This window comes from Lutra lutra, chromosome 12 (genome assembly GCF_902655055.1).
Source record: "Lutra lutra chromosome 12, mLutLut1.2, whole genome shotgun sequence".
Taxonomy (NCBI): Eukaryota; Metazoa; Chordata; class Mammalia; order Carnivora; family Mustelidae; genus Lutra; species Lutra lutra.
In genome coordinates this window covers 31,687,412-31,715,127 of record NC_062289.1, presented here as the reverse complement: position 1 = coordinate 31,715,127, position 27,716 = coordinate 31,687,412, and the positions used below count along the sequence as shown (strand labels likewise).

The 27,716-nt window shown below is 36.9% G+C and overlaps 1 protein-coding gene across 1 annotated transcript in view; it reads left to right on the top strand.

Annotated features, from left to right (window-relative positions):
* Positions 1-1,254: 1,254 nt before the first annotated feature.
* PIK3C3 (phosphatidylinositol 3-kinase catalytic subunit type 3) overlaps positions 1,255-27,716 on the top strand; it is a 153,870-nt gene continuing 127,408 nt past the window's right edge. The window contains exons 1-4 of the mRNA XM_047697611.1: positions 1,255-1,412; positions 4,569-4,757; positions 5,811-5,954; positions 14,513-14,642. Of these exons, the coding sequence (XP_047553567.1) occupies positions 1,345-1,412; positions 4,569-4,757; positions 5,811-5,954; positions 14,513-14,642 (531 nt within the window). The 5' untranslated portion in view covers positions 1,255-1,344. The remainder of the gene's footprint in view (positions 1,413-4,568; positions 4,758-5,810; positions 5,955-14,512; positions 14,643-27,716) is intronic.

The window sequence follows — 27,716 nt, the reverse complement described above, 5'->3', positions numbered from 1 at the left end:
CACTCATTGCTGGAATCATCCCATAGACAGGGCATTTGTAACTATTTGTTTTACTGTTGACACCTCTGATGACTAGAAAGTTTAATTTTTATTGTTTGCTGATACTATTTTTCCTATAAATTCCAACCATTGGTAGCAGTTATGCTTAAGAACATATCAATTCTGTTCTCTTTTTGTGGGAACTTTAAAGTTACAGGAGGATAACTATCATGTTTTTTCCATAGTCTTAACTTTCACAAATATTTTTGAGAACTTACTTTGGCCAAAACATTGGGCATGAGCTATGTTTTGCCTTTCCAGCTTCAACAGCTACACTCCTTCTAACCTTTCCTTGAAAGGTTTTCCCCTTAATTACTGTAATTTATACAAACTCTAGCCATGTCCTTGTCACAATGTGGCACCTCAAAATAAACATATATAGAATGGAGAATTTTATTCAATATCACCAAAAATAAAAATAGGAATTATTAAATTCAAAAATGTATTAAGCACTAATGGGGACAGATATAGAAATAAATGACACACTACTCTTGCCTTCCAAGTGTATTGAATCTAGTTGGAAATGAAGTTTATGAGTTTAAATAATATTAAATATTATTAAAAACAAGCATTTTAGGAGTTCAGATGATTCAGAAAACTGAGTTCTAGATCTTATTGGATGTTTCTAGTTCTAACTAGGGCTGTCTTGAAAACTACATTGGGTCTGAATATTACCAGTGTAAACAAGTACCAAATGCTTTGCCCAAAGTGCATAAATATCGGTAGTGCCAAACTGCTCTTTGTCTAGTCCTTTCTCCACTCTTTACAGTACAAAGAGGAAATCTTAGCTTGAGATAGCAAATAAGTGATTAAATCTGCAGTTTTTGGAAAGGCCACTAGAAATAAAACTTGGCAAAATTCTAATTCTAGTGATTGCTCTCTGTTTAACCTGCAGCCAGTGAAGGCTGTTAACATTTCTTTGGGTAGAATTTTCTTTTGATTTTAGAAACAGTTAAAGCTCAAACAACGGCGCCACTTAAAAAAAAAAAAAAGAAAGAAAAAAAAAGAAAGAAAAAAAGTTCCGTTAAGACAGAAAAACACAGGAAGCCTGGAATGTAACTAGATAGGCTGTATTTCCGGAATTTTACCCTTAAGCAATACGTTTGGCTCCTTTTGCACATGCGCAGAAGGAAAAGTTGGGCGGGAGTTCCGTTGCGCCGGGTCGCGCTCCAGGCAGGGATTGGTGGCGCCAGGTGGGAGAGGCGGAACCGGAAGCGCCTGTGTTGTGGGGCTTAGCCTGTTGTCTCCCGGCGTCTTTCCAGCGCCTTGCTTCCAGCGGTTGGTTCTGCTTTTGCAGGGGTTGCCATGGGGGAAGCGGAGAAGTTTCACTACATTTACAGTTGTGACCTGGACATCAACGTGCAGCTTAAGATGTAAGAGAATCGGGACACTGACTGGGATTGCTGGGGCTTCGGAACGCTGAGATGCGGGCCTGTGGGTTGGCGAGGAGAAGGTGGTTATTAGCCTGAAGACCGTCCTGGGGGCGGCTGGGAGGGCTGTAGCCAGGGAAGCGGAGGAAAACCGGAGGTAGAGAGGGGAGCCTTGTGAAGGGATTGAGCACTAGGTCTCTGGGACAAGGATAGCAGTAGGAAAATGCCCTCAAGTTCCACGGTGTTTTACTTTCTTCAAAGCATTTTGCTGCTGACAGCAACCTTTTGAGGGTTTTTACGTTTTACAGATTAAGAAATCAAGTTTCAGTAAAGTCGTCCTCCTGCCGTTAATAGTCGGAAGATCTTTAGAACCGGGCTGGCGGGTGGAATGGAGGGTACAGAAATTAGACACAGGCAGATCTGGTAGTTGAGAGTAACATGAGTACATGGATACAGTATTAGCATCACGGGGGGTGTTAGAGACTTAGGTTGAATCTTGGGACATTGTGGCATTGTTTAGCCAGGGAAGTTAGGAGTCCCTCGAAGATGAGAGTGTCAGTTGCAGAGGGACCAGAAGATAGGAGAAAAGGCTTTGCAGGAAGATTTTGGAGCATTACAGTTGAAGTAAAGGCCAAGGGCATGATATTTTGGGATGAGATTAATGAAACCGAGATTGGGGGTGGGTAGGACTGAGTTGGAAATTATGTCATTTTAAGGCAGTCTTAAAGAAGTGTTTTCATATGTGAAATCTATCACAAATTATTAATCATATCATTCATTATATGTTTAGTCAGTATTCGTCTTATGTTCATACATGCAGTGAATACATTTTTTCAGCTGTCAGGTGCACCTTTGAAGGACTGTTTTTATTTTCAGAAGTTACTTACTTCAGACTCTGACAAATCTTTTACTATCCATGTTGTGGTGATGGTAAAAATAATATTTCAAGAACCAAACTATAGTTTTGTAAAATAATTTACAGACCCATTTCAGGAAATTTCTGCAACATGTGGCACTACATGCTTATATAGGACTGCATTGCTCTCATTTGATAAAGGGCTTTCCTTCAGTCTCATTCCTCTCAGTATTTTTTTGGACATAGGAATGATTTTTTTTTTATACCTTTGAACCCTAGAAGGAAAGAAGAAAAGTAAAAAACACTGGTCTGTCATTAACAGACACACATTCAGTATTTTGAGGCAAAGTTAAAGCATAAATTAGAAGTTTGGCAAAATTTAATACTATCTTTTAGCCTCTAAGGCTGCCGTTGTTGATCATTGGGGGCAGGGAGTATCAGCTTAGAATCATATAATGAAAGAATAATGAATTCTTTAATTCAGTTTATTCTCCCCAGGGTTTTAGTTTTTTTATTGTGACCGTTTTAATTAACAAGTTGCAATTTAGTCTCTTTTCCTAGCCCCATAACTGGATGTCACAACTGCCTGCAAGACATGGTCACTTTGGATGTGCCAAAGCACTTTGAAAGCAACTTGTCTGAGACTAGCATATCATTAGCCTACTCTTCTGATTCTGATCTTCCTTTATTGTCTCATTTATTTTGGTGATTGTTGGCATAATTAATCAAGTTGGTTAAGACAGGAAACTGAGTTCTGCATACATCCCTCTCTTACCTTCTCTGTTTAATCATTCACAAATTGTCTTGAATCTACCTTCATATTGTTGATTGATGCCACCTTTTTTTTTATCCCACAACCCTGGCCTTAGTCTACCTTTTTCCTTTTAATGCGGACTGAAAGTCTTCTAACTGATTTCCTCGCTTTCAGTCCCTCCTCCATTATGTTCTTACATTCCTGCCAAAAGTACGACTATGATTACATTACTCTCACTTCAAATAATTTTTTTATCATATTTTTGAATGTTCACTTTGTGTCAGGCACTGTAGTGAATATGGTGGCTACTAGCTTTATCTTCTACCTACTTTTTATTCTCATCTTTAGCTTCTTTACCCCATGAGCTTTATGCTTTAGGTATGCCAAACAACTTGTAGTTTCCCAAACATACCTTCTTGTTTCTATTTTCATCTGTAAATGGTGTTTTTTCCTTCTAGGATGACTCCCTGCCTTTTTGGCTCTCATTTCTCGTATATTGTTTGGGCTCATTTCAGACATCAATCTGGGATACTAAGCTCTTGCTCCCAAGCAAGTTTACATGCTCCTGAGATTTTTTGGTGTGCCTTTCTGTAGTAGGAAGGACATTGGCTTTGGCCTCTTTTTTTTTTTTTTTTTAATAGATTTTTAAAATTTATTTTAGAGAGAGAGCACTAGCAGGGGAAGGGGCAGAGAGAGAAGCAGGCTCCCCACTGAGCAGGGAGCCTGACATGGGGCTTGATCCCTGGACCCTGAAATCATGACCTGAGCCAAAGACAGACTCCTAACTGACTGAGCCACCTAGGCCCCCCACTTAGGCCTCTTTTGCCAGCTCTCTTACTTATTTTGTTAACTTGAATAATGAGTTTGATCGCTGAGTGTCTGCTTCATTATTTATAAAATGAGAAAAGGGTGAAAAGAGAGAATATATAAAATCTCTGGCACAATATTTGACATAATCTTGATGTCCAAACAATATTCCTACCTCCTTTTTAATGTCTTGTACATATCTTCTATGATCTATAACATTGTATTTTTTTAATTTAAAGAACTTACCAGATAATATATTTACACAGTAACGAAATTAAAAGAGTATTGAAAAATATTCAGTTAAAAATAAGTGGAAGTGAAGTTTTAATATTTTCTTTTAATGTTGTATTTATCTCATCTTTCATTTTTGGTCTTCTGTGCCTAGTACAGTGAATGTTTGTTGGATGAATACATGAGTAAGTGCTCAGCTTGAAATTAATAAAGGGAAACTAAGGTCTGGAAAGCTGATGATGTCTAGAAGGTAGATCAAGAGTTGTTGAGAGGATTTAAAATAAAGTAAAAGCCTAAAATAGAGAAATATGTTGGTGGAGATTGGAATGATCTTAGATATGTTGGGACTTATTTTTACCTTTATTAGATGTAAAGTTTGTTTTAATTTTATATGCAAGAAAATGTTGAGGTATCGAAAGGTTTTTGTGATACAACCATAAACTGTTCTTAGTATTTGTTGTGTATATGCTTAAAAAAATACATCTAATCATTATTGTTCTTATGCCTCCAGAGGAAGTTTGGAAGGGAAGAGAGAACAGAAGAGTTATAAAGCTGTTCTAGAAGACCCAATGTTGAAGTTTTCAGGACTGTATCAAGAGACATGCTCTGACCTTTATGTTACTTGTCAAGTTTTTGCAGAAGGGAAGCCTCTGGCCTTGCCAGTGAGAACATCCTACAAAGCATTTAGTACAAGATGGAAGTAAGTTGTGTCTTGCATATGGTGGGTTCCAGACTATTCTCCCATTTCTTTATAGATGTCGCAAGTATGATTTGATAGGGATTCAAGAGGAAAATTAAAAAAAAAAAAAATTGGATTTAAGACCTATAAGCATTGATCCAATAGTTTAAAGCAGTAACCTACTCAGATAGAATAAGGTCTTATATATACTAGTATTATACTATTTAAGTAGAAGTGGATTTATATTTGAATTATGTTTGTATTCAGTATATTGACATATTTTTGTAGGAGCTAGACTGATTCACAAAATGACCCAAACCAAAAAACAGATGTAATATCTTTACATTTTCTACCACCCTATGGCCCAAACACATGCACATTTCTGGATAGATAGTCTGAATTGTCCAACCTGTTGTTTGGTGCTCAGATTTGATGAAATCTCTCAGACAACAAAAACACATCTGTTGTCATCTATTCGGATCAGATTTTTATTATTATTTTAAATATGAAACTAACTTTTTTAAAGTTCATGATTTTTTGAGCATGGTATGTTAGCAAACTACCGTTGAGATGCAAGATAAATAATGAACATGAAGGTCCCATTTTTCCAGAACACTCTTGTGGGTCCTGAATGTAAAGTCTTGCCTCTTCTTATTTGGTAGATTTTGTGGTACAATTTTGTTGTTCCTTCAGTGTGTGTTATTCAGTACCTTGGGAGGCTCAATGCAGGATACATGACCTGAGCTGAAGGTAGTTGCTTAGCCGACTGTGTCACCCAGGCGCCCCTGAATTTCTTGATTAAAGAATTTACCAGTGTTAATTTTCATGAGCTTGGTTTTTCAAGATTTTTTTTCATGTGTTCTGTGTTTAAACTTGAAGTTGCCTTCATTAAAATTAAGGTAAGTGCCACATTTTTTTGTAGTATTAACTTAATGTTCTGGGACATTTTCTCTGGACAAATCTTCTTATATGGTTTGTTAATTTAAAAGGAAGTTTATATACACACACACACACACACATATATATATATTTTATTTTCTTAGTGTTATATTTATGTTGACTTTATTCCCATAGCTGGAATGAATGGCTGAAACTGCCTGTAAAGTACCCTGACCTGCCCAGGAATGCCCAGGTGGCCCTCACAATATGGGATGTATATGGACCAGGGAAGGCAGTGCCTGTGGGAGGAACAACGGTTTCACTCTTTGGAAAATATGGGTAAGCATTTTTGTCTTCTCTCTAGGAGTGTTGGGAGAGCTTTTCTTTTTGCGAGAGCTTGAATAGTTTATACCCAGTCTGATTCTCTGTGTTGTAGGAAATGAAAACCTGTTTGGTACATATGATTCCTTCGTTCTCAAGACTGAATTTGACACATTTTCCTACGGGATATGCAGATAGATTAGTTAAGAAACCTACTGTTAGTGTTTGGTATTGTGATTTGCATTTGAATATAGTCATTAGAAACTAGAATCTTTCTAGGAAGAAGAAGCTATTTGGTGTATTCTGTAACTTCATTGTTAATAGAAGGTTTTTGCTTTCTTAAAATAGTGACAGGACAATAAGCAGTGCTAAAAAGCACAAATTTGCTAATAATGATTGTAATAGAAGAGTTGTCAACTCGGTTTTTTAAAAAATTTACAGGTAATAGGGGCACCTGGGTGGCTCAGTCATTAGGCTTCTGCCTTCAGCTCAAGTCATGATCTGAGGGTCTTGGGATCAAGCCCCATGTCGGGCTCCCTGCTGAGAGGGAGACACAGTGAGAGAGGGAACACTGTCTCCCTCTTCCACTCCCCCTGCTTGTGTTCCCTCTCTCACTGTGTCTCTCTCTGTCAAATAAGTAAATAAAATCTAAAAAAAAAAAAATTTACAGATAATAGGAGCTAATCGTAAGAAAAAAAAAAAAAAGGAAAAAGGTGTAATCCTGGAGGGTATTTTTTCTCTTGGAACAGAAGGATCACTACCTTAAGAGAGTTGGTGATTTCCTTTTTTTTTTTTAAGATTTTATTTATATATTTGAGAGAGAGAGAGCACAAGTGGGAGAAGGGCAAAGGGAGAGGGAGAAGCAGACTTTCTGCTGAGCAGGGAACCTGACTTGGGGCTTGATCCCAGGACCCTGAGGTCATGATCCAAGACAAAGGCAGACACCAACTGACTGAGCCACCCAGGAGCCCTGAGAATTGGTGATAATTCTATTATTCTTTTCTGTGTTTATTAATTGGAATTTTCCACTAAAGAACATGGTCATTCATCAAGTATTGAGTTACTTTGGTATACAGTTCATGTAAGAAAGACAGATGACTGTTTAATTTTTTTCCCCTTTACCAGTTTTAAGAATGAGTTGGGGGCGCCTGGGTGGCTCAAGTAGGTTAAGAATGAGTTGGTGTCCTGGTAACTTGGATATTTGATTTTTTTTTTTTCTTTTGTTTTTAAATTTTGTCATGAACTTTTAGTCTTAAACATTTCTGGAATGTTTCAATTAATTGCTGTCTTTAGTCTTTATAATGCTCAAAAACTCCCATTTTTGGTTGGTAAGAGTCCCTTCAAGCTGATTCCATGTTTTTTTGATAGTACTCCAGAAGTCATTTATAGCTTCTTTGCTTTCTGGTGGGCAAGCTCTTTCAGGCTCATTTGTCAATTTTCCACCCCAGAACTGGAATCTCTGAAAGAAGTCCTAATTCTTTTTTTTTTTTTTTTTTAAGATTTTATTTATTTATTTGACAGAGACAGTGAGAGAGGGAATAAAAGCAGGGGGAGTCGGAGAGGGAGAAGCAGGCTTCCCACGGAGCAGGGAGCCTGATGTGGGGCTCGATCCCAGGACCCTGGGATCGTGACCTGAGCAGAAGGCAGATGCTTAACGACTGTGCCCAAGGAGCCCTAATTCTTTTCAGGGTGAAATGGTAGAGAACTAAATCTGGTATTACTGAACTTAACTAGTGTTTTTCGATTTTGAAGTTGGAAAATTTTATCTCCTGAATTAATTTTCACATTATTAAATGTAAATGAATGTGACCATATTTTGATATGTTCATTTACTATTTGTGTATATGTTTCTGTGAATTGCTTTTTGATGTTCTTTCCCATTTTTTTCAAAAATTGAAATATAGGGGCGCCTGGGTGGCTCAGTGGGTTAAGCCGCTGCCTTCGGCTCAGGTCATGATCTCAGGGTCCTGGGATCGAGTCCCACATTGGGCTCTCTGCTCAGCAAGAAGCCTGCTTCCCTCTCTCTCTCTCTCTGCCTGCCTCTCCATCTACTTGTGATCTCTCTCTGTCAAATAAATAAATAAAATCTTTAAAAAAAAAAAATTGAAATATAATTCACATGCCATAAAATTCTGATTTTTGTTTTGTTTTGTTTTGTTTTTGAGTTGTTATTTCTCTCATCAATATGTAGGGGGTCTTTGTACATTAATGAAATTAACCTTTTGCATGTTACATGTTACAAATACTGTTTCCTGTGACTTTTTTTTGAATTAGTATATATTTTTTTGCTATTCATGTATCTTCAATTATCATGTTGAATTGATCAGCTTTTATTTTTATGGCCTGTGAATTTAATGTTTTAGAAAGTCCTTTTCTATTTAAAAAAAATATTTCTTTGTATGATTTTATGACTTCAGTCTTCTACCTTTAAATATTTGATTCATCTAAAATCATTTTTGTGACTGCTTGGGTGGCGCAATCAATTAAGCATCCGACTCTTGGTTTTGTCTCAGGTCATGATCTTGGGGTCCTGAGATAGAACCCTGCGTCTTGCTCTGTGCTCCTGCTGAGATTCTCCCTCCACCCCTCCCACTCATGTTTTCTCTCTCCCTCTCTCTCTCCCTCAAATAAATAAATAAATAAATAAATAAGTCTTGTGAAAGACACTCCCTGTCAAAGGAGTGATGTATTGGGAATCAACTTAAAAAAAAAAATCTGACAAATGGCTAGTTATTTGTCTTAACACTATTAAATTAGCCATTGTTTCCAAATATTTTGAAATGGTACCCTTATATGTTCAATTCATCAAGTACTGAAGTCTAAGAGAAACAGCATAGTCTATCAGATGGTGGTGGTTAGGCATGCAGGATGTCTAACTAGGTTATCTGGCTTCACCTCCCGACTCCTTTAATGTCTGTATTTTTAGGCAGGTTACTTAATCTCCTTATACTTGTTTCCTCATTGGTAAAATGATGTAAGAATAGTATTTACCTTATAGAGTAGTTTATGATGATAAATCACTGAAGACACATAGTTAACTTAATGAATGTCTAGTATATATTAGCTATTATTATTTCTGCGCTATTCTGTTAGTTTTGAATACTATTATACTATAAAATGTTCTAATACTAGATGGCGATGATCTTCCTTATTTACCTGCCTTTTATAATTTCCCTGGATATTCTGTTTTGTTAGATAAATTTTATCATTTCCTCAAATAGAAAAGCTCATTGTTATTTTGCTAGGAAATCATATTGAAATATATATGTTAATTAAGGAAAAAATTGATACCTTTGTAATATTGAATTTTTCCATCCAGAAATAGGGTGTGTCAGAAAGGCTTCAACTCGTGAATAAAACCTAGGTGTAATTTCCTTTAGCATAGCTTGGTTGCTTAGTAATATGAAGGTATTTTAGTTTAACATTTTAACTATTAGATATTTATTATTGAAATACATGGAAGAACAAATTTAGACATAGTCTGACACATTAGATATAATTTGAGTAAAATAGTATGTTACAATAGATTGGAGATGATATTAAATCTGTATTGTTCCTTTTCCAGTGTGTTTGTTCCTTTTTACTTTATTCGGGTGGGTTTTGCTTGCCACAGAGAAGAAAAATGGGCAACAGTTTATTACTCTTACTATATAGTTAGTAGTTAAATGTTCTTGAGAAGTTGCCAGCTAGACCTCTTGGTTTTTCCTCTTGGCTTTTTTATAAGTGATTTACCTTCTGGAATAATCAGCCACAGGTTCCCTCATAAAAGCACCTCTTTCAGGACACTTGTGCATTTTAGATGACCTTAGGATATAGTTTCAGGACACCCTGACTAGCCGGTAAGTGTGAGACAGCTGGAATTTCCACAGAAGTGCAGTGAAATGAACTACCTAAAGCCAAACAAACTCTTAGGTTAACATTTGTGATGCAGTTTGACTTGACTTTTGGCAAGGTTTTGAGAAGTACATGAAGTCAGTAGTAATCAACCTATGACTAGGAAGCACCTGGTAAGCTAACTAGATAAGCGTCTTCCTGTGTTCTCTTTACATTTGTTAAGAGTGTGATGCGGCCCGAGATTCAGCATTTTTAGTAAGCATCCTGAGTGGTTCTGCAGACCTGTGGATCACAGTTTGCAAAACACTGCAATAACCTTTTCTTAGTAGTGTATTTGTCGGACATAGGCTTGCAGTTGTTTTCACAGTTTCTTTCTTGACTTTATTCCATTGCTTGCTTTATTTGTATTTCTGTATGAATTCCAGTAAAAGACAAATTCCTTTACCTCCCACCCAGACCATGCTGGAAACGTGCCTGGAAGATAAATCAGTCGTACTTGTTCTACTTTATGAAGTAATTAAACCCCAGATATTTCCATGAATGTAGTAGTAACAATAAGTGGGACTTAAATTTCAATTCTCTCTTCCGATATTAAGTAAATTAAGACTTTGAATCTTAGAGAGTCATCTGTTTTCTCTTAACTGGACAATAGGTCACGCTGTCCCTCCATGTCCTGAACACCTGAGATGTCAGATGAACATGAAACATTTTGGAGAGTAGTACTGATTCTGTGACATTCCTTCACTTAGAGCAGGGTTTCTCAGATAGGAGTTGTTGACTTACTACTTTCAGAATTCCTGCCTTATTTCTGTACTAAGTATACTCTTACATACTTGGTTTTTTATTTGAACCAGCTCACTTCTTTTTTTTAACTTTAATTTAGTTTGAAACAAAAGCTTAATATCCCTAATACACATGGGAAGCAAGTATTATTTGACATTGATGGGTAAGAATAAAATAAATACAATGAGAATAACTGTTATTAGGTTTTAGAAATCGATGGAAGAAAACTGCAGTGAAATATAATTGATAGTAAATGTATTTGATTTGCAAAATACATAATATCTGCAGAGAAAGTCCTTCTTTAATTAGAATGGTTCTTTTTGTGCCTAGTCAGATATTTAGCTCACTGTCGCTTAATTGAAGGTAAAAGATAAGGTTTTTACCAACATTTTCTTTGTTAATCAGTCCAGCTCGTACGTGGTTGTACGTCCTCAGTTAGCCAAATGATAACATCAGATTTTAATAGAGATTTCTGGATACTTTGAAGAGTGTCAAAGGAATGCAGAAAAGCTTGATCACCTACTCCTCTTCCCTCCAGCCTGATGTTTATACTGACCTTCACCTCAGAAAAAAGCATAAGAAACTTGATGAAATTAAAATAACTCCTTTTTGGGGCGCCTGGGTGGGTGGCTCAGCTGGTTAAGCCTCTGTCTTCCTCTCAGGTCATGATCTCAGGATCCTGGGATTGAGTCCCACATGGGACTCTGCTCAGCAGGGAGCGTGCTTCCCTCTCTCTCTCTGCCTCCCTCTGCCTCTGTCTACTTGTGATCTTTCTCTGTCTCTGTCAAATAAAATTTTGAAAGAACTCCTTTTTCTCTGTGTGTCCTGGGGCTTTTCCTTGAGGGTGCGAAGTGGGTTGCAGTGGCTCCGAGCCCAGGAGTCCCTCACACGCAGCAGGACTCTGTGTGCAGCTGCTGGTAGTGGTGCTCTGTGCCGCTGGTCAGGATGTTCTCGGCGCTGCGGCAGGCTGCACACGTCTGCTTGGACTGCTGGTCATGGCTGCTTCTCTGTAGGCTGGTCCTGACGTTCAGGGAGAGAAAGAAGCCTCAGTCTTCTGGGTATCCTGAGCAGGAAGCCTGTGCAAATTTTCTTCCACCAACTATTGAAAATCATGTCATGGGCCACCACAGTTTTTTTGTGACTTAGGGAAATAGTGCTTTAGACTATAGTTTCTTCAGATGTTTCTTGAACAATGATGTCACACCATTTGCTCCCCCACCTTTTTCCCTGAATAGTCCTGGTATGGACTTAGTAGCTTTTAAAAAGTGGTCTTCAGAGTGTGTAGTAGTTGTAGCATAGTATTGGGAACCTTGTGACTACCAAGTTTTGTATTTGCTAATGTCTCTTTGTTATACTTTAGTCTGTGTGAAACAGTGCTTTTTGGAGTATAGTATAATTAATAATTGAAAGACTGATCTCTTAAGATACAGCTAGAATAACTAAATTGTCTTCATTTTGGAAGTTTAGCTTGTGAGATTTCTAAATAGCTAAAGAATGGATTGATCAGTGGGTTGAATTGGCAAAGAACCACAGGCAAGCTGCAGATTTCTCCTGCAGGTGTTTTTCCAAATAGGAGTTTGGAAGTCAGGGCAGTGGCTGCGGTTGTGGCTTGGCACCGGGAGTGGGAGCAGCAGCCACAGCTGCTGCTGGGGCTTCTGTTGGAGTCTGAAGGAGATCCTCCTATGCTGTTTCTTTTGTCTTGCCTGTTTGGCTTATTTTCCCAAGTGGACATGATACTCTGAGTATCCTCTGGCTTACCACTTGGAGGCTGTGTAACTCTGCAAAGGTTCCATTAGTGTCAAAAGAAAGTAATATGTTCACTTGATTATTTGAGTCACTTGGCATCACCCCTACCCTCCACATCCCATATCCTTAAATCTTCTCTCCAGATCCATCCCAAGGCACCTAAATCATTTAGTAAACTGACTTCCTGCCAAATGTACTTATTTTTGATTTAATTACATTCAGCTAGTCACAGTATCCACTGGGGGACACAGAGGTAGAGAGAAGGAAGGCAGGCCTTCTGCTTCTCCAGGTACATTTAAGGATATTCATCTAAAAGTGGCATTACTGTTTGACTGTACCGAGTTTCCTAGATACTAAGTGGGTCTACTTGATGTTGAATCTGTCCCTGAGTTGAAAGATCTTTGTAAAAGGCTTGCATATGGGCTTTTTGTAATGTAACTTTTTTTGGATCTTTCATATGATAAATAAATATTGAGAATTTTGATTCTTTACAACTAGTCAGTGCATTTTTTATTGAGCCTCCATTGGAAGCTTTTGCAGATATGGTTGCTGGATAGCACCTATTTTTGCCAGCCTTAGAGATCTTACAACAAGTACGGCTGTACCTTAACCTTATTGTGCTCATGAGCTTATAGCGATCACTTTATCACTCCCATTGTAATTGTTCATGGTGTCATTGCTTACATACATTACACAATCACTGAAAATTCTCTTTATTACCTTTGGAAAATCTTTTTTTTTTTTTTTTTTTTTTTGAGAGACAGAGATCACAAGTAGGCAGAGAGGCAGGCAGAGAGAGAGGGGAAAGCAGGCTCCCCGCTGAGGAGAGAGCCCGATGCGGGGCTCGATCCCAGGACCCTGGGATCATGACCTGAGCCGAAGGCAGAGGCTTTAACCCACTGAGCCACCCAGGCACCCCACCTTTGGAAAATCTTAAAGAAATTTTCTATTAGAACATGATAGTAATGGTTTATAAACTTTATGTAAATCTTTTACAGTTAAAACTTATAGATTACTATAACTACCATATACCTTATTTTAAAAATTATTAAATGCAAGAGTGTGCAAAATGGACTTACCTTCTCACCTGTGCACACCTCGAGTCTTATTCTTACCATTGCAGTCAGCAGCTTGCTCTTTGATTTTGGGAGGATATGAATAGAATTTATACTGTTTGAAAGGTCTTGTTTAAAAGAAAAAAACACTTAAAAAAAAAAAAGAACACAGTAACAGAAGAACATCTGTAACCCCCCCCCCAATAAAAAAACAGATACTAAACAGTAGCGTATTTCAAAAGTTCATGTAAAGCTCCTTTACAAGTTTGCTCAACCTTTACTCTAGATCTTCTGGGTAGCTTTTTGAAGGAAATTTGACAATCAACAGTCGTAGAATTTTTCACTTTAAAATAGGATCTCCATGTTCAGACTGAATTTTGACTGTATGTTAAATCTCTGATTTGTAGACATGGAAGCTTTTTCTCATGTGAATCTGTAATCGTATTCTGTTTAAGACATACCTCTTGGGCAAGAGAAGACAGGAGAGACATCAGCCTGTACTTAGTGAACAGAAAATAGTAGCTAACATTTAACATTTAGCTAACATTTAATGCCGGCACTATTCTAAGTTCTTTTTACTTCTACCCATCTGTTTAACTTTTCTAACAAGATGCAGGTATATTCTTTATAATCTTACTTTATAGATGAGAAAACTGAGGCACATAGGTTAGATAGTTTACCCAAGGTCGCATAGGTAATAGATGATAGATGGCACAGCTGGGATTCAGATCTCAGCATTTTTACTTTACAGTCTACTATGCTGAATTGTCATTTAAAGTAGAGAGTTATGAAATTACTTAAATTTTGGTTTCAGTCATTATAAATGTGACATTCTTTCATTGGGTAGGAATTTAGTCTCATTTTTTTCTAGGATCTCCACTGAAGTAATGAAGTGTGTGGTCCATCACTGAACTTTCTGTTTCTACTCTACCTTTAGAATTTCTGTAACAGCTCTATGTGGAGGAACAAAGAATACCTTGTAAAAAAGTGTTACATGGATTTTAGTTAATTAATTGCTTTACAACCCACTGGAGGCTTCAAGGTTGGCAAGAGAGATACGCATATTCCTTTGTGAAATTCTCTCTGTTTGGGAACTGAAATGTCCTGTAATGAACTGCATTAATTTACTTCTACCCTGAACATTCTCTTTTCACCTAGCATGTTTCGCCAAGGGATGCATGACTTGAAAGTCTGGCCTAATGTAGAAGCAGATGGATCAGAACCCACAAAAACTCCTGGCAGAACAAGCAGTACTCTTTCCGAAGATCAGATGAGCCGCCTTGCCAAGGTAAAAAAGAAACTATCGAAACAGGTGGAAAGCTCTGAGTGATGCCTGCTGTAGTAGAAATTGACATTAGGAATTGTTAGATCATTCTTTTGACTTAAATTTTTTCTAAGATTTTATTTCTCCATGAGAGAGAGAGTGAGAGAGTGACCATGATGGGGGAGAAGGTCAGAGGGAGAAGCAGACTCCTCGTGGAGCTGGGAGCCTGATGCGAGACTCGATCCTGGAACTCTGGGATCGTGACCTGAGCTGAAGGCTTAACCATCTGAGCCACCCAGCCATCCTAAATTTAATTTTTTAATAATAATTTAATTGGAATGATAATTCACATACCGTAAAATTCACTCTTGGAAAGTGTACAGTTCGGTGGTTTTTTTGTAAATTCATTAAAAGTTGAATTGTGTAGTCATGCCACTATTGAATTTTAGAACATTTTCATCAAAAATGTCACCATACACTCTACCTCTTAGTGTCAGTCCCCTTTCCCTCTGCTCTCCAGCCCCTGGCCTGGCAACTATTAATCTACTTTCTGTCTCTGTGGATGTTCCTATTCTGGACATTTCATACAAATGGAATTATACAATATGTGGCCTTTTGTGTTTATAATTCTGCCAGATTTGAGAACATAGAGTGTTTGGTGATACTTTGAAGATGACTGCCTCCCTTTTTTGGTGACATAGTCTTAAAGATGCCAGTGTTACATGCTAGACATTCTTATGTTGCTTGGAAGTAACAGTATATCACCAGTTTATGTTACTCTTCAATCTCAATTGTTCTCATACTTCCCCCACTTTTTTTTTTTTTGTAAGCAGACTGAATTGTTACCTTTTTATTTAAAAATTGTTTTATTGTAGTGTTTTCATTTAGGAGGAAAGAAAAACTAGATTCAATTATGTGCTTAAATCACAACACTATAACTTATTTTGTGAATATTTGTTCACAAAGCACTATGTCAGATACTGTGTAAAGATCCTTTTACAATTCTTTTAAGAGACTCTCTTTTAATTCTTAATGTAAATTTCCTTTGCAATCGTATTTGTATGAACGACTCTTTAATGCCTGGGGAAAGTTTTGATGCTAAGCATTTTATAGCTTGTTACCTCAACCTACATATAGGAGAAATCTTAGTTATAAAGAATAGTTACTTGCATTAGCTTGGCTTTTTTTTTTTCAACATAAATTTTTTACTGTCAAGTTCATTCTCCGTCTTTTCGTATTGCTCTTTTATGTAAAAATGATGCCATAGTTTCCTCATAAGCTTTCTAACCAAATTACTGTTGTCAACTTCCCCTCTGTAATTACACAAATAAAATTTATTTTCAGTATGGTTACTCCTTCTGAGATTTTGTTTACATTCTTACACGGGATATAGTAAAGTTCTCAAGCTTTTCATGTGTTCATCAAGGTTCATTAGTGCACATTTGGTCATTAGTCATTAGTGTACATTTGCAGCTCTAGAAATGATGTCTATGCATATGCAGAGCTAAATGAGGTGTCAGGAAGAAGCTTTTTTAACATATTTGTCAATTGGTAGGAATTGTCTGCAGTCTCAGTTCTTTGTATTGAAGAATATGGCAAGTTGGGTCCTAATTTTTTAAGAGATATTAACATATATATGTTGTCTGTATTTCCCAGAGTATGTTAACAGTTTTCAAATAAGTCTTTATTCATTAGTTTATAGACCTCTGAAATGGGAATAAAAATTAATGAGAATGAGCATCTTAACAGCTTTTTTTTTTTTTTCTTTTTTTAAATTTATTTGACAGACAGATCACAAGTAGGCAGAGAGGCAGGCAGAGAGAGACAGGAGGAGGAGGAGGCAGGCTCCCTGCTGAGCAGAGAGCCCGATGCGGGACTCGATCCCAGGACCCCGAGATCACGACCTGAGCCCAAGGCAGAGGCCTTAACCACTGAGCCACCCAGGCGCCTTCTTAACATCTTTTTTGAGGCTAATTGGAGATGAACTCCCTCCAGAGTTCTTTGTTCCTTACTGAATTGTCCTTTTTACTTCTGATTGGAGACGTCAGAGCTTGCTCTGCTGGGACACCTTGCTTTAGTGTTACCTCAAGTTCCCCAGAGACTAAAGAGAAACCATTAAAACCAGTAATTACATTTCTTATATGGAAAAATACATCATGTTTGTAGCATTGCTGAAGGAACTGCTCCCCCTCTGAGGTCAACTCTTTCTCTTTCTTGGCACTTTGGGTTAATGTGCTTCATTCTTTTCTGTATAGCAGTTGGTCATGCTGTGTGAGGTTTCGAAACCTGTTCTATCCCTGCTGCTGTAGAGGAAGAATGTGTTTTAAAAAATGATAACTTAGGTTTGGTGCAATTGGAAGTTTGGGTACTTGGAAGCACTTTTCAGTGGGAAGAGCACTGTAGTGTGAGTCAGGGACTTGGCCATCCCGCTGAATCGCAGAAAATAATTTCTGAGCCTGTAAAGTCAGAAGTTTAGAATGGATGATTTCTGGGGTCCTGTGTAGCTATTCATAGTCAGTTATTTTCAAAGTACTGAAATGGTGGGCAGCAGGGTGGCTCAGTTGGTTAGGCGTCTGCCTCTCGATTTCTGGTCAGGTCTTGATCTTGGGGTCCTGGGATGGAGCCCTGTGTTGGGCTTCGCTTTGTACTCACTGGGGAGTCTGCTTGAGGATTCTTTCTCTCCCTCTGTTCCTCCCCCTGCTCATGTGCACACCCTCTCTCTTTTTTTTCTCTCAAATAAATAAGTTTTTAAAAAAAGAAAGGTACTGGAATAACAGTTTTATATATCTACCAGGATTTTATAGTAATCACCTTAGTAGAGAATAAACATGTAATCATATATTTGCAGTTGTGAATGTGCTGTATTCATGTCATTCCTTTTTTTCTGCAATCTGTATGCTTAGAGTAAAGCATTACTCAGGATCTGCCTAGTGTGAATGATGTGGCTCTGCTCTTAAATCTGATTTTGTTGTTGTTGTTTGATTAGTACCTGCTTCTTTAGTTTAGGTTTTCAGAGTAGCTTCCTGAGTCTGTTTCCCTTGCCTTATACCAGAGAAAGTATACTTTGATACTTGTTATGTCTGAACTTAAAATTATACTTCCCTTTTGTTTTGTTCTTAAATTGTGCCATAGTAGCTCTCTTTTCCTCTCATCTTCCTTCCGCTCTAATTTTTCTGGTTCCACAAAAAGTTTGTTTAGTTAGATTGTGATTCTTTTCCTCAAAACACTTTGAAATTATCTCTGGTACAATACATTTTTAAAAACCAGGGAAGAATGTGTGTGCTTTTGTTTCCATTTTTATACAAAAGAAACAGATTTTTTTTCGTTTATTTATATCTATTTATTTTATTTTATTTTTTTTTAAAAGATTATTTATTTATTTATTTGTCAGAGAGAGAGAGAGAGAGAGAGCAAGAGCGCACGGGCAGAGTGGCAGGCAGAGGCAGAGGGAGAAGCAGGCTCCCTGCTGAGCAAGGAGCCCGATGGGGGACTTGATCCCAGGACGCTGGGATCATGACCTGAGCCGAAGGCTGCTGCTTAACTGAGCCACCCAGGCGTCCCTATTTATTTATTTTTAAAAAGATTTTATTTATTTATTTGATAGAGAGTGACACAGCGAGAGAGGGAACACAGTGGGAGTGTGAGAGGGAAAAGCAGGCTTCCCGCTGAGCAGGGAGCCCTATGCAGGACTCTGGTATCATGACCTGAGCCAAAGGCAGGCAGATGCTTAAAGACTAAGCCACCCAGACACCCCAAGGAACAGATTTTAGATTAACAATATTCTTATTTCTAACACTACCATTTTAAGGAAATAAATGAGAAGAGGCTGAAGTGGTTAGAACTGAATAGTTTATTTCTTGTACTTTGATTTTCCAGCCAGTGAATTTACTATGACTGTTTCTAATTGTTGAGAAGGCAGTTGGACTCAGAGTAGAAAGTTATACATAAATCTTAATAATAGCAAAGTGTAGTTACCATGCATTGTACCCATGAGCCAAAATAAATAGCATAGTGACAATTTTCAAACTGCTGTGTAGGAAAGTTTATTCAGTTACAGAAGTGCTTTAGTCTTGGCTGCCTGGGGATAATGGGACAAGAGGACTGTGAAATGAAGATGAACTATTTAAATGGCTTGTGGAAAGATGGCGTTAGATAATTATTAAGCAAAGAACTTCAAACTCAAGCTGGACTAACTGTTCTTATTCTGACTTATTGCTTGTTCAGCTATGAAGCTTGAATTATAACTGCAGTATGAATAACTGAGGTTTAAAAGCCTGATTTCTACATTGAATATTTTTAAAAGTCAAATCCTTTCAGCAGGATTTTAGTGGAATTAACCTCTGTGATGATTTTACATTATGCCTAGTTTTCATTTGAGTAAAGGAATGTGAGAAAAGGAAACAAAATGGGGCAGTCTTCAGTTTGGTTCTCATTTTTTCTAAGTTAGATTTCTTAGACTTAGTAGGGGTTAGGAAGAAATGAATGCATTAAAATAGACTCACCCCCCCACCCAGTTCTTCCTCATTATCTTTTTTTTAACCCAGCTCTAAATTTTCCTAATTAATATTTACAAGTATAGTATCTTTCTGTTTGAATTGATTTGTGACAATAATCAAAGGCCAGACCTCTGGAGCATTTACTCTCCTTTCATTGTCCATGACCCAGCCTTTTAATGATTGTGGGCCTTACTTGAGCAGATTTGCCCATTGTTCCCATCTGCTCCGTTTTTTAGCTTGTCATATTGTAAGAGTTTTATGACTAGGATGCATATCCACCTGGGGTTTTGGATGTGACTACCAAGCTTCAGTGTTTGATTTATATTTGAATCCATGTCTTTCGACATGAAAGGTTAGTGCAAAAGCATGCTTCTCCACTGTCTCCTTTTCATTTTAGCAGCTCTGCCTGATGCCTTTGGAATGTGCTTTAGTTTCTGTCAATTTGATTAAGAGGAGGCAAAGAGAAAGTAACGACTAGATGAAAAATGCTTTGTGGTCTGTGTGACACAGATAGGTTGGGGCAAGTTGAGTATGTAGGTGAGCAGTGCGATAGTGAAGTTGTGGTAAGATGAGGTGAAGTCTCAGGCTGACTCTCATATTGTCTGCATGGGATCAATCTGGGTCTCTGGGTCCAGGGTCCAGACTTCAGGTTTATAGCAATAGAAACTGGATGTTTTTAGTTCATTGAGGAATAATTAGTGTCTTGAGAATAGGCTTATGCCAATCGATTTGAAGGGTTATTTATAATCAAGAGCTATACTGACCAGAATAATAGCCATAATTTGCATGTGGCAATTTAAGTTAATTAGAATTAAATAAGGTTAAAAATTCAGTTGCTTTGTTACTATAATCACATTTCAAATGCTCATTTGCCACATGTGGCCAGCAGCTATTGGTCAGTACAGATATGGAGTATTTCCATTATTGCCAAATGGTCTGTTGGACAGCACTGGTCTAGAGTGCCAATTTACTAATTAGTAATGGGTTAGTAACCATATTATTATCTTTCTGGTAACTATATTACTTGTGTCTGCTCCCCAGGATGCGTTTTTTTTTTTTTTTTTTTTTTAAGATTTTTTATTTATTTACTTGACAGAGAGCGAGATCATTAAGTAGGCAGAGAGGCAGGCAGAGAGAGGAGGAAGCAGGCTTCCCGCTGAGCAGAGAGCCCGATGCGGGGCTCGATCCCAGGACCCTGGGATCATGACCTGAGCCGAAGGCAGCGGCTTAACCCACTGAGCCACCCAGGCGCCCCAAGGATGCGTTTTTTTAAGGCATCTTGGAAATTAAATTAGTCTTCAGGAGATTGTTGATTTCTTAGTGAGCCATGAAGGAGCTAGCCTGAAGGAACTAGAAACTGCCGTGAGATATTTCAGTTCGGGGGAATCTTAAAGGACTTTCTCTCTTGAATCTTTTTAGTTATAGGATTACTTGAATATGCTGTCTACACTCTATCTGTTGAATAAACACCGACATAATATCATGGTTACAAAATGATCCTTTAAAATTGAGATTAAGATAACAGGAAATTTTCTCATGACATAACTTTGTGAAGTGGGATTGAGGCTATTTATTTAAAATTATTTTATAGTACTCTTTGACCTGCTGAAACATTTGTCCTTGAAAGAAAATATTTTACATTGAATGGATTACATTGAATGGGTACTAGTCTAGAGGCATTAATTAGAGGGGATTTTTATGTTAAATATGTGGAAAAGTCCTCTTTTTAATGTTTTCATAAAAATTTATTCAATATAAAGGACTTTATTCTAAGATTGTGTTCTTTTGGTGTTTTTGAGTATTAAAATGTCTCGTTTGATAGTAGCACTTTAAAAAATGACTTTACTTGGCAAAATAAAATTTGGGAACATTCATAAGTAAAAATTTTAGTTGACATGCAATATTATATTGGTTTCAGGTGCGCAACATAGTGATTTGACATTTATATGCTTTATGAAATGCTCACCGTGATAAGTGTAGTCACCCAACACTATTTATTATCCCTCTTTGTCTCCACCACCATCACCTGCTCTATCGAAGGCATACTTTGGTATGCTGGAGATAAAAAGGTATTACTAGGTTGATGCTGTTGTTACTATTAGTGCCATTATGAGTAATAATAATACTAATAATGGTAATCACCTTGCATGTATAAAGTGTTTTAATATCTATAAAGCCTTTTAGTGTAGATTGAGGACTAAAATGGAGCAGTGATTAAAATCATGACTTTGAGTATGGATTTTCGTTTAGATTTCATTTGTCTCTTGTGATCTTAGATTAGCTACTTCACTTTTTCTAAGCCATGAAATTATCATCTGTACAATAGTAATAATAGTTAACATCTACTTTTTTGAGTTATTGTGAAGACTAAATATAAATGAGATAAACTATTTAAAGGATTTGATATTGCTAGACATCACTGAGCACTAACAAATGTTAGCTGTTGTTTTACTTATGTGCTTTCATTTGATTTTAATGAATATAATGATTGGACTTGTAACATACATTTCTTTTAAACTCCTGAGAAAATGGAAGCTTAGAGAAGCTAAATGATTCATTTAAGGTATCATGCTTGGTAAGTTGAACCAGGACCTAAATTCAGGTCTTTAAATTCTTCATGTAAATGTTTTTCCGAAGATAAGTATCTGACTTTTTTTAAGATTTAAGGCTTGTGAAGAATTTGTTTGTATGGAGAATATGTTTTCTTATCAGGGAGATAAAAATTGAAAATAGGGGAAAAGGCAGAGGGAGCTTGAAACCGCACATATGTACCTGGAGGTCCACATGTAGGGCATAATAAATGGTGCCTGGGAACTTAGTAAATAAGGATTTGCCCATGGCCAGTGAGTACCCATTGCAGACATGTGCTATGAATGAAGTTATAAACAAATTTATTTTGGAACTCAAAAGAGTAAGTGAGGGGAGGAGCAGAGGGAGGGAGATAAGGAGACTTCGCTGAGCAGAGAGCCCCATGTAGAGCTTAATCCTGTGACCCCAAGATCGTGACCTGAGCCAAAATCAAGAGTCTGATTCTTAACCGGGAGCCACCCGGGCACCCCGAGTTATAAACAATACTTGTGGCTTCAGTTGTCACCAATGCATAGGTTAAAAGCAATAAATAACAGTCACTCTTAAGATTTCTTTCACCCACAGACCTCAAATGACTAAGGTTTAGGAGGAAAAGAAACGTAACAGTGAAAGAGGGTATGTGTTCAAAGAAACAATACGGTAGGAACTTCAGAGTACAACTGGATGTGAGAATCCTTTGCTAAAGATAAAAGAGGAAAACAGATGCTGATAAAATTGTGGAAATATTTTAGAGCTGTGGAGGGAAAGGTGCTGGTAGTTTCTTTGTGTGATCACAAAAAATGATGCAGCTAGAAAATTAGTGGCAGTGAAGTCTCATTTGTTCAGCCCAGGCTTTTGTCAAATTGCTTGATCACAGGGTAATTTTTTAGAAGGTTAAGGAAACAAAGTGTGGCTACTCTAGCACTAAATTATAGCCAGTATGAAGGAACCAGTTGGTGAAAGGGGGAAAATAGGAACTTTGGGGAAAAAAACTAAGGATATCACATTATACATCAAGTTTAACAGTTATAGCCAAGGAATGGAATAATGGATTGAATTTGGGGTTAGTCTTGGACTCTGAGAAAACAATTTCAACAAGAGTGGAGAAAGGCAAGCCACTCAGGTGCCCCAGAATATTTATATTTTAAGTATAAATTTTATTTTATTTTGAAAGCATTAAAATCATATGGAAGGAGGGGTCTATGTGAGATAACCCAATTGAATTTGTTTTATCTTCCTCATCAGAGTATTCTTCAGCCCAAGGGAGTCAACTAAATAAGTTAAGCGGTAGTTGAACCCCAAGACTGGTGAGAAGAGGTAGTGTGAAGGCACACACAGACTGTAGATTCATTCAGTTTTTCCAGTCCTTGCAAGTTAAATGCCTGGGTTTTAAAATTATATGTACTGTTAAGTTTTTAATTTTTTTTAAAGATTTTATTTATTTATTTGACAGAGAGTGAGAGAGGGAACACAAACAGGAGGAGTGGGAGAGGGAGGAGCAGCCTTTCCACTGACCAGGGAAAACTTGGTGCTCCGACTTTTAAATTTTTTTATGAATTCAATTAATTTTTATAAATTCAACACATAAAATAATGTAATAGACATCTGTGTATTCATTGTCAAGATTGAACATTTAACATTTTGCCTTGTTTCACATTATTTTAGAAAAGATTAAAGGGGCACCTGGATGGCTCAGTTGGTTAAGTGTCTGCCTTCAGCTCAGGTCATGATCCCAGGGTCCTGGAGTCGAGCCCTGCATTGGGGGCAGGGTCCCTGCTCAGTGCGGAGTCTGCTTCTCCCTCCGCCCCTCCCCACCCAGCTTGTGCTCTCTCTCAAATAAACAAATAAAATCTTAAAAAATTTAAAAAAAATCACAGATATTTGTTAAAACTTCCTTCATTTTTTTGTTTTGTAATTTACATTTTAAACTTAATGATGTTCTTGAGATTTATCCATGTCAGTATATGCAGTACTTTGCTTGAGTGCTTTCATTTAAACTACTCTATAGTATTGCGTTGGATAAGTAGATTAGTTTATTTGTTCTCCCAACAATTTCAATTTTTTGTATTACTTACAGGGCTGAAGTGAATGCTATTTCATATTCCACCTTATGCCCACAAGTGATTTCTTTAGGGTAGAAATTTAGGAGTGAAATTGCAAAGATGACCATCTATACATTTTCTTTTCCAAATTTCAGGTAGTTTTTATTGCTATTGTATATGTCTTCTAAAGACTGTATTTTCAGATTGGTAAAGAGGGAATAGTAGGAATTTTGGAATAATATTGATTTCTTTTCATTAATCTTATATTGAGTAACATTTCTGAACTCATTGTTTGTTATAGTTTGTCTAATGGTTCTTTTGACTTTTCTGTGGATATTATAGGAAACCTGTGTATGGATTTTCCCCAGACCCTGCCTTGTCTTTTTTTCTTACTCAGCCATCTAGCTATATATTCTTACTGTGTTGATGTGATGAATCTTAGCTGTGATTACAGCTGCCTCTGAGTCTTGTGAATTTGCTGATTTTGGGAACCCCTGATACACTTAATGTAAAGGATTAAACTAATAGGTATTCTGTGTTAAACTCTTCTTATGTTCTTGGAATCATGATATGTTTTGTTTAAATATTTAATTTATTTATTTGAGAGAGTGCCTATGAGCGGGGGTAGGAGTAGAGGGAGAGATTCGAGTGGAGCCTGATGCAGGGCTTGATCTCACAACCTTGAGATCTTGACCCAAGCCGAAATCAAGAGTCAGATGCTCAGTTGGCTGAATCACCCAGGCGCCCTGATGTGTTCTGTATGTATGTATGTATGTTAAAGATTTTATTTACTTTTTTGCCAGAGAGAGAGCGCACAAGCAGGGGGAGTGGCAGGCAGAGGGAGAAGCAGACTCCCTACAGAGCAAGGAGCCCGGTGTGGGACTTGATCCCAGGACCCTGGGATCGTGACCTGAGCTGAAGGCAGACGCTTAACCAACTGAGCCACCCAGGCATCCCGATATATTTTTTTTTTAAAGATTTTATTTATTTATTTGACAGACAGAGATCACAAGTAGGCAGAGAGGCAAGCAGAGAGAGAGAGAGAGAGAGAGGAGGAAGCATGCTCCCCGCTGAGCAGAGAGCCCGATGCGGGGCTCGATCCCAGGACCCTGGGATCATGACCTGAGCCGAAGGCAGAGGCTTTAACCCACTGAGCCACCCAGGCGCCCCCCGATATTTTTTTTTTTAATTGCTTGATTCAGTTTGCTAATTTTCTGCTGAAATTTTGCATATATATTTATAAGTAAGAATTACCTATTGCTTTCCTTTCTTTGACTTTCTCTAATTTTAATAATTATGGTCATATTGATCTCAGTGGCTTTGTTGATCCAGATTGTAAAATCACTTGTTCCACTCTTTGTTATGACTATTGACTTTAGCTTTTCATTGGATTGTAATTGTAGATTGGAAACTTACCTTTTGTGAGGCTTGCCTTTCTAAGTTGTTACACCTATTTTACTGTTATTCATATGTTTTAGCTGTTTGTTGTATGAGGATTTTCACTTTATCTTAGTCTTTCACATTATTGAAATTGGAACTCAAACCCAGTGTTATTTGCTTATCTGCTCTTGATGTTAGATATAGAGAACCTATATTGGAAAACTAAGATTGGCAAGTGTTTTGGTTTTTAGAAATATGATTAAATATGATTTAGAAATGAGTTTTGTTATACACTGGACATCATTTCTGGTTATAAATTCTAGGACCCATTATCAAACTGGTGATTTAAATGTGAACTTTGCATAAGGGTATTTTCTGGTTAGGTTTTAGACATCTGAGAAACATGCAATTATCCAAAGAGGTGTTTTGAAAAATGAAGGCATTATCTTTTATTTTATATTTTTAAAATTAATAGACCTATCAAAACTGGTTGAAGATTTAAATAGTAATGAGATATATTATAACTGGGTAGAAAGACTGGCCATCAAAACTCCAGATTATAGCTGTCACAGTGGCTCATTGCATAACCAGCTATTTCTATATTTGTGGATATTTTTCATTGGTAAAGTGATTAGTTGGACTCTCTCTGTTATAGGAATCATAAAAATGAAATTATTGTTACTATTATCATCATCATCACAATGAAAAACAAATAATAATGAGTATAGTAGAAGTGATGTCATGCTCTCAAAAAATGAGACACCCACTCATGTTTTTTGTTTGCCGTAATAATGCATTTTAGTGACAAGAAACCAGGAAGAACAACAACAAAAAACTCCTGTTTTTTAAATATCTACATTTTGGGTAAAGGAAAGCAGTGGTCAGAAGTGTTAATGGAGAGATTTGTTACTTTAAAAATGAAAGAACAGAATCCTGCTGTAAAATTTGAGTTAGGCAGAAGCATCTCACTTTGGTTTATTCCTTCCTCAGATCTTTTGTAAATGACAATAATAAACAGAATTATGATGACAGCTGCTGAAATTATTCAAGGCTGTGAAACTTGTTCAGTGGCACCACTGACATCATCAGAAATTCCTCTTAGCTATAGGCTTTTATATAAATAATAGGTGTAACTTTTATAAACATAGCTTATTTGATTTGATTCTCTGTTGCAATTCTTTTTTGTCATAAAGAAGGATTTGGGAATCTCTTATACATTTATTCCTAATGATACATGGTAGAATCTTCTTTATCAATCACTTTGGTTTGCTTACTGTTTTCTAATGCTGTCAAAGCTTTTAGATTTGTCTTGAAAGCATTGGTAGCAAATAGACTAAATTAGTTTTTGTCAGTGTTAAGATTGAGCCCTAAAAGAATATTGATTGATGTTCTATAAATCTGCTGTCTGTCTTTACAGCTATAGTTTCTGCCAGAAAAATAGGAAGTAACGTGCTTTTAAGACTAGATTAATCTCTGAGAAGTTTAACTGAATGAAACTTTTATGATACAAAAGCCACTCTTCCTGAGTAAGATTTACATGTAAAGTTTCAAAGTAAAATTGAAGATTTGTAACTAAGACTTCATTAATCAAGAGGATAGAAGCTCCTGTGCTTCCTAAAAATTAAATACATATGCGTATGTAACAAAGACTCTAACACACACACGCACACATACAGAGCTCCTTTTTTATTCTTAGTAGTTTAAGTGAATTCTTAAATACAACTATATTTGGTCTTGAATTATAAATTATTGTATAGCTTGTATTTAATTTGATACAAATAGCACTTATTGTCTTACATTTATTGAAGAATTGTACATTTTAACAATAGAAATTTATGAGCCATAGTGCATCATGTGAATGCATTAGCTGACCTATAATGGTATTCTGTTCAATGAATATTTATTAATTTAGCTCAGTTCCAGTCTAGGCTCAGGGAAGTGTTATATTTGAAAGAGTTATGTTTTGGCCTTTAACTTGAGGGAATTTAGAGGAAGAAGATAATGAAATAGTTGAATTAAACAGCACTTATATAGTCATGCTGGAGAAAAATAGTCTTGTGTGTGGTAGTAGCAAGTACTTTTATTGGTCAGTATTCTCACATATGTTTCAAGAGAGAAATTTTGAACTTTCACATAGGCTCTGTGAATCTGAAAGTTCTCTTTCTGGTGACAGGTGGACTTGTTTTTTTCATTTAATATTCCAGCAGCTGGAAAAAAAAAAATACAACTTTGCCATTTTTTCCCCCTTAGTTTCCCTAAGAGAGCATATGTATATCTGGCCCAAGCATCATCTATTCTATAGCTACTTTTTTGGAAGGAAAATCCATTTATCTTGTAACTCTCCTCTTAAGGATTCTTGACATGAGTAAGGTTTGATACATAAAGCCTATAAATCCTTCTATATAAGAGTTTTTAGTAACCATGTAATAAAAAATGGTAGTTTTAAATTTATATAGTTTTTTAGTTGGACCTAGTTGAAAGGCTTTTGGAAGAAACAGTTTGAGAGAGAACAATTATATTGATACCTGGTTTCCATTTTAGTAGCTCAAATTAATCAGATAGGTCTTTTTTGAGTTTTTAATTATGAGGTGAAATAACTTCATATAGCATCT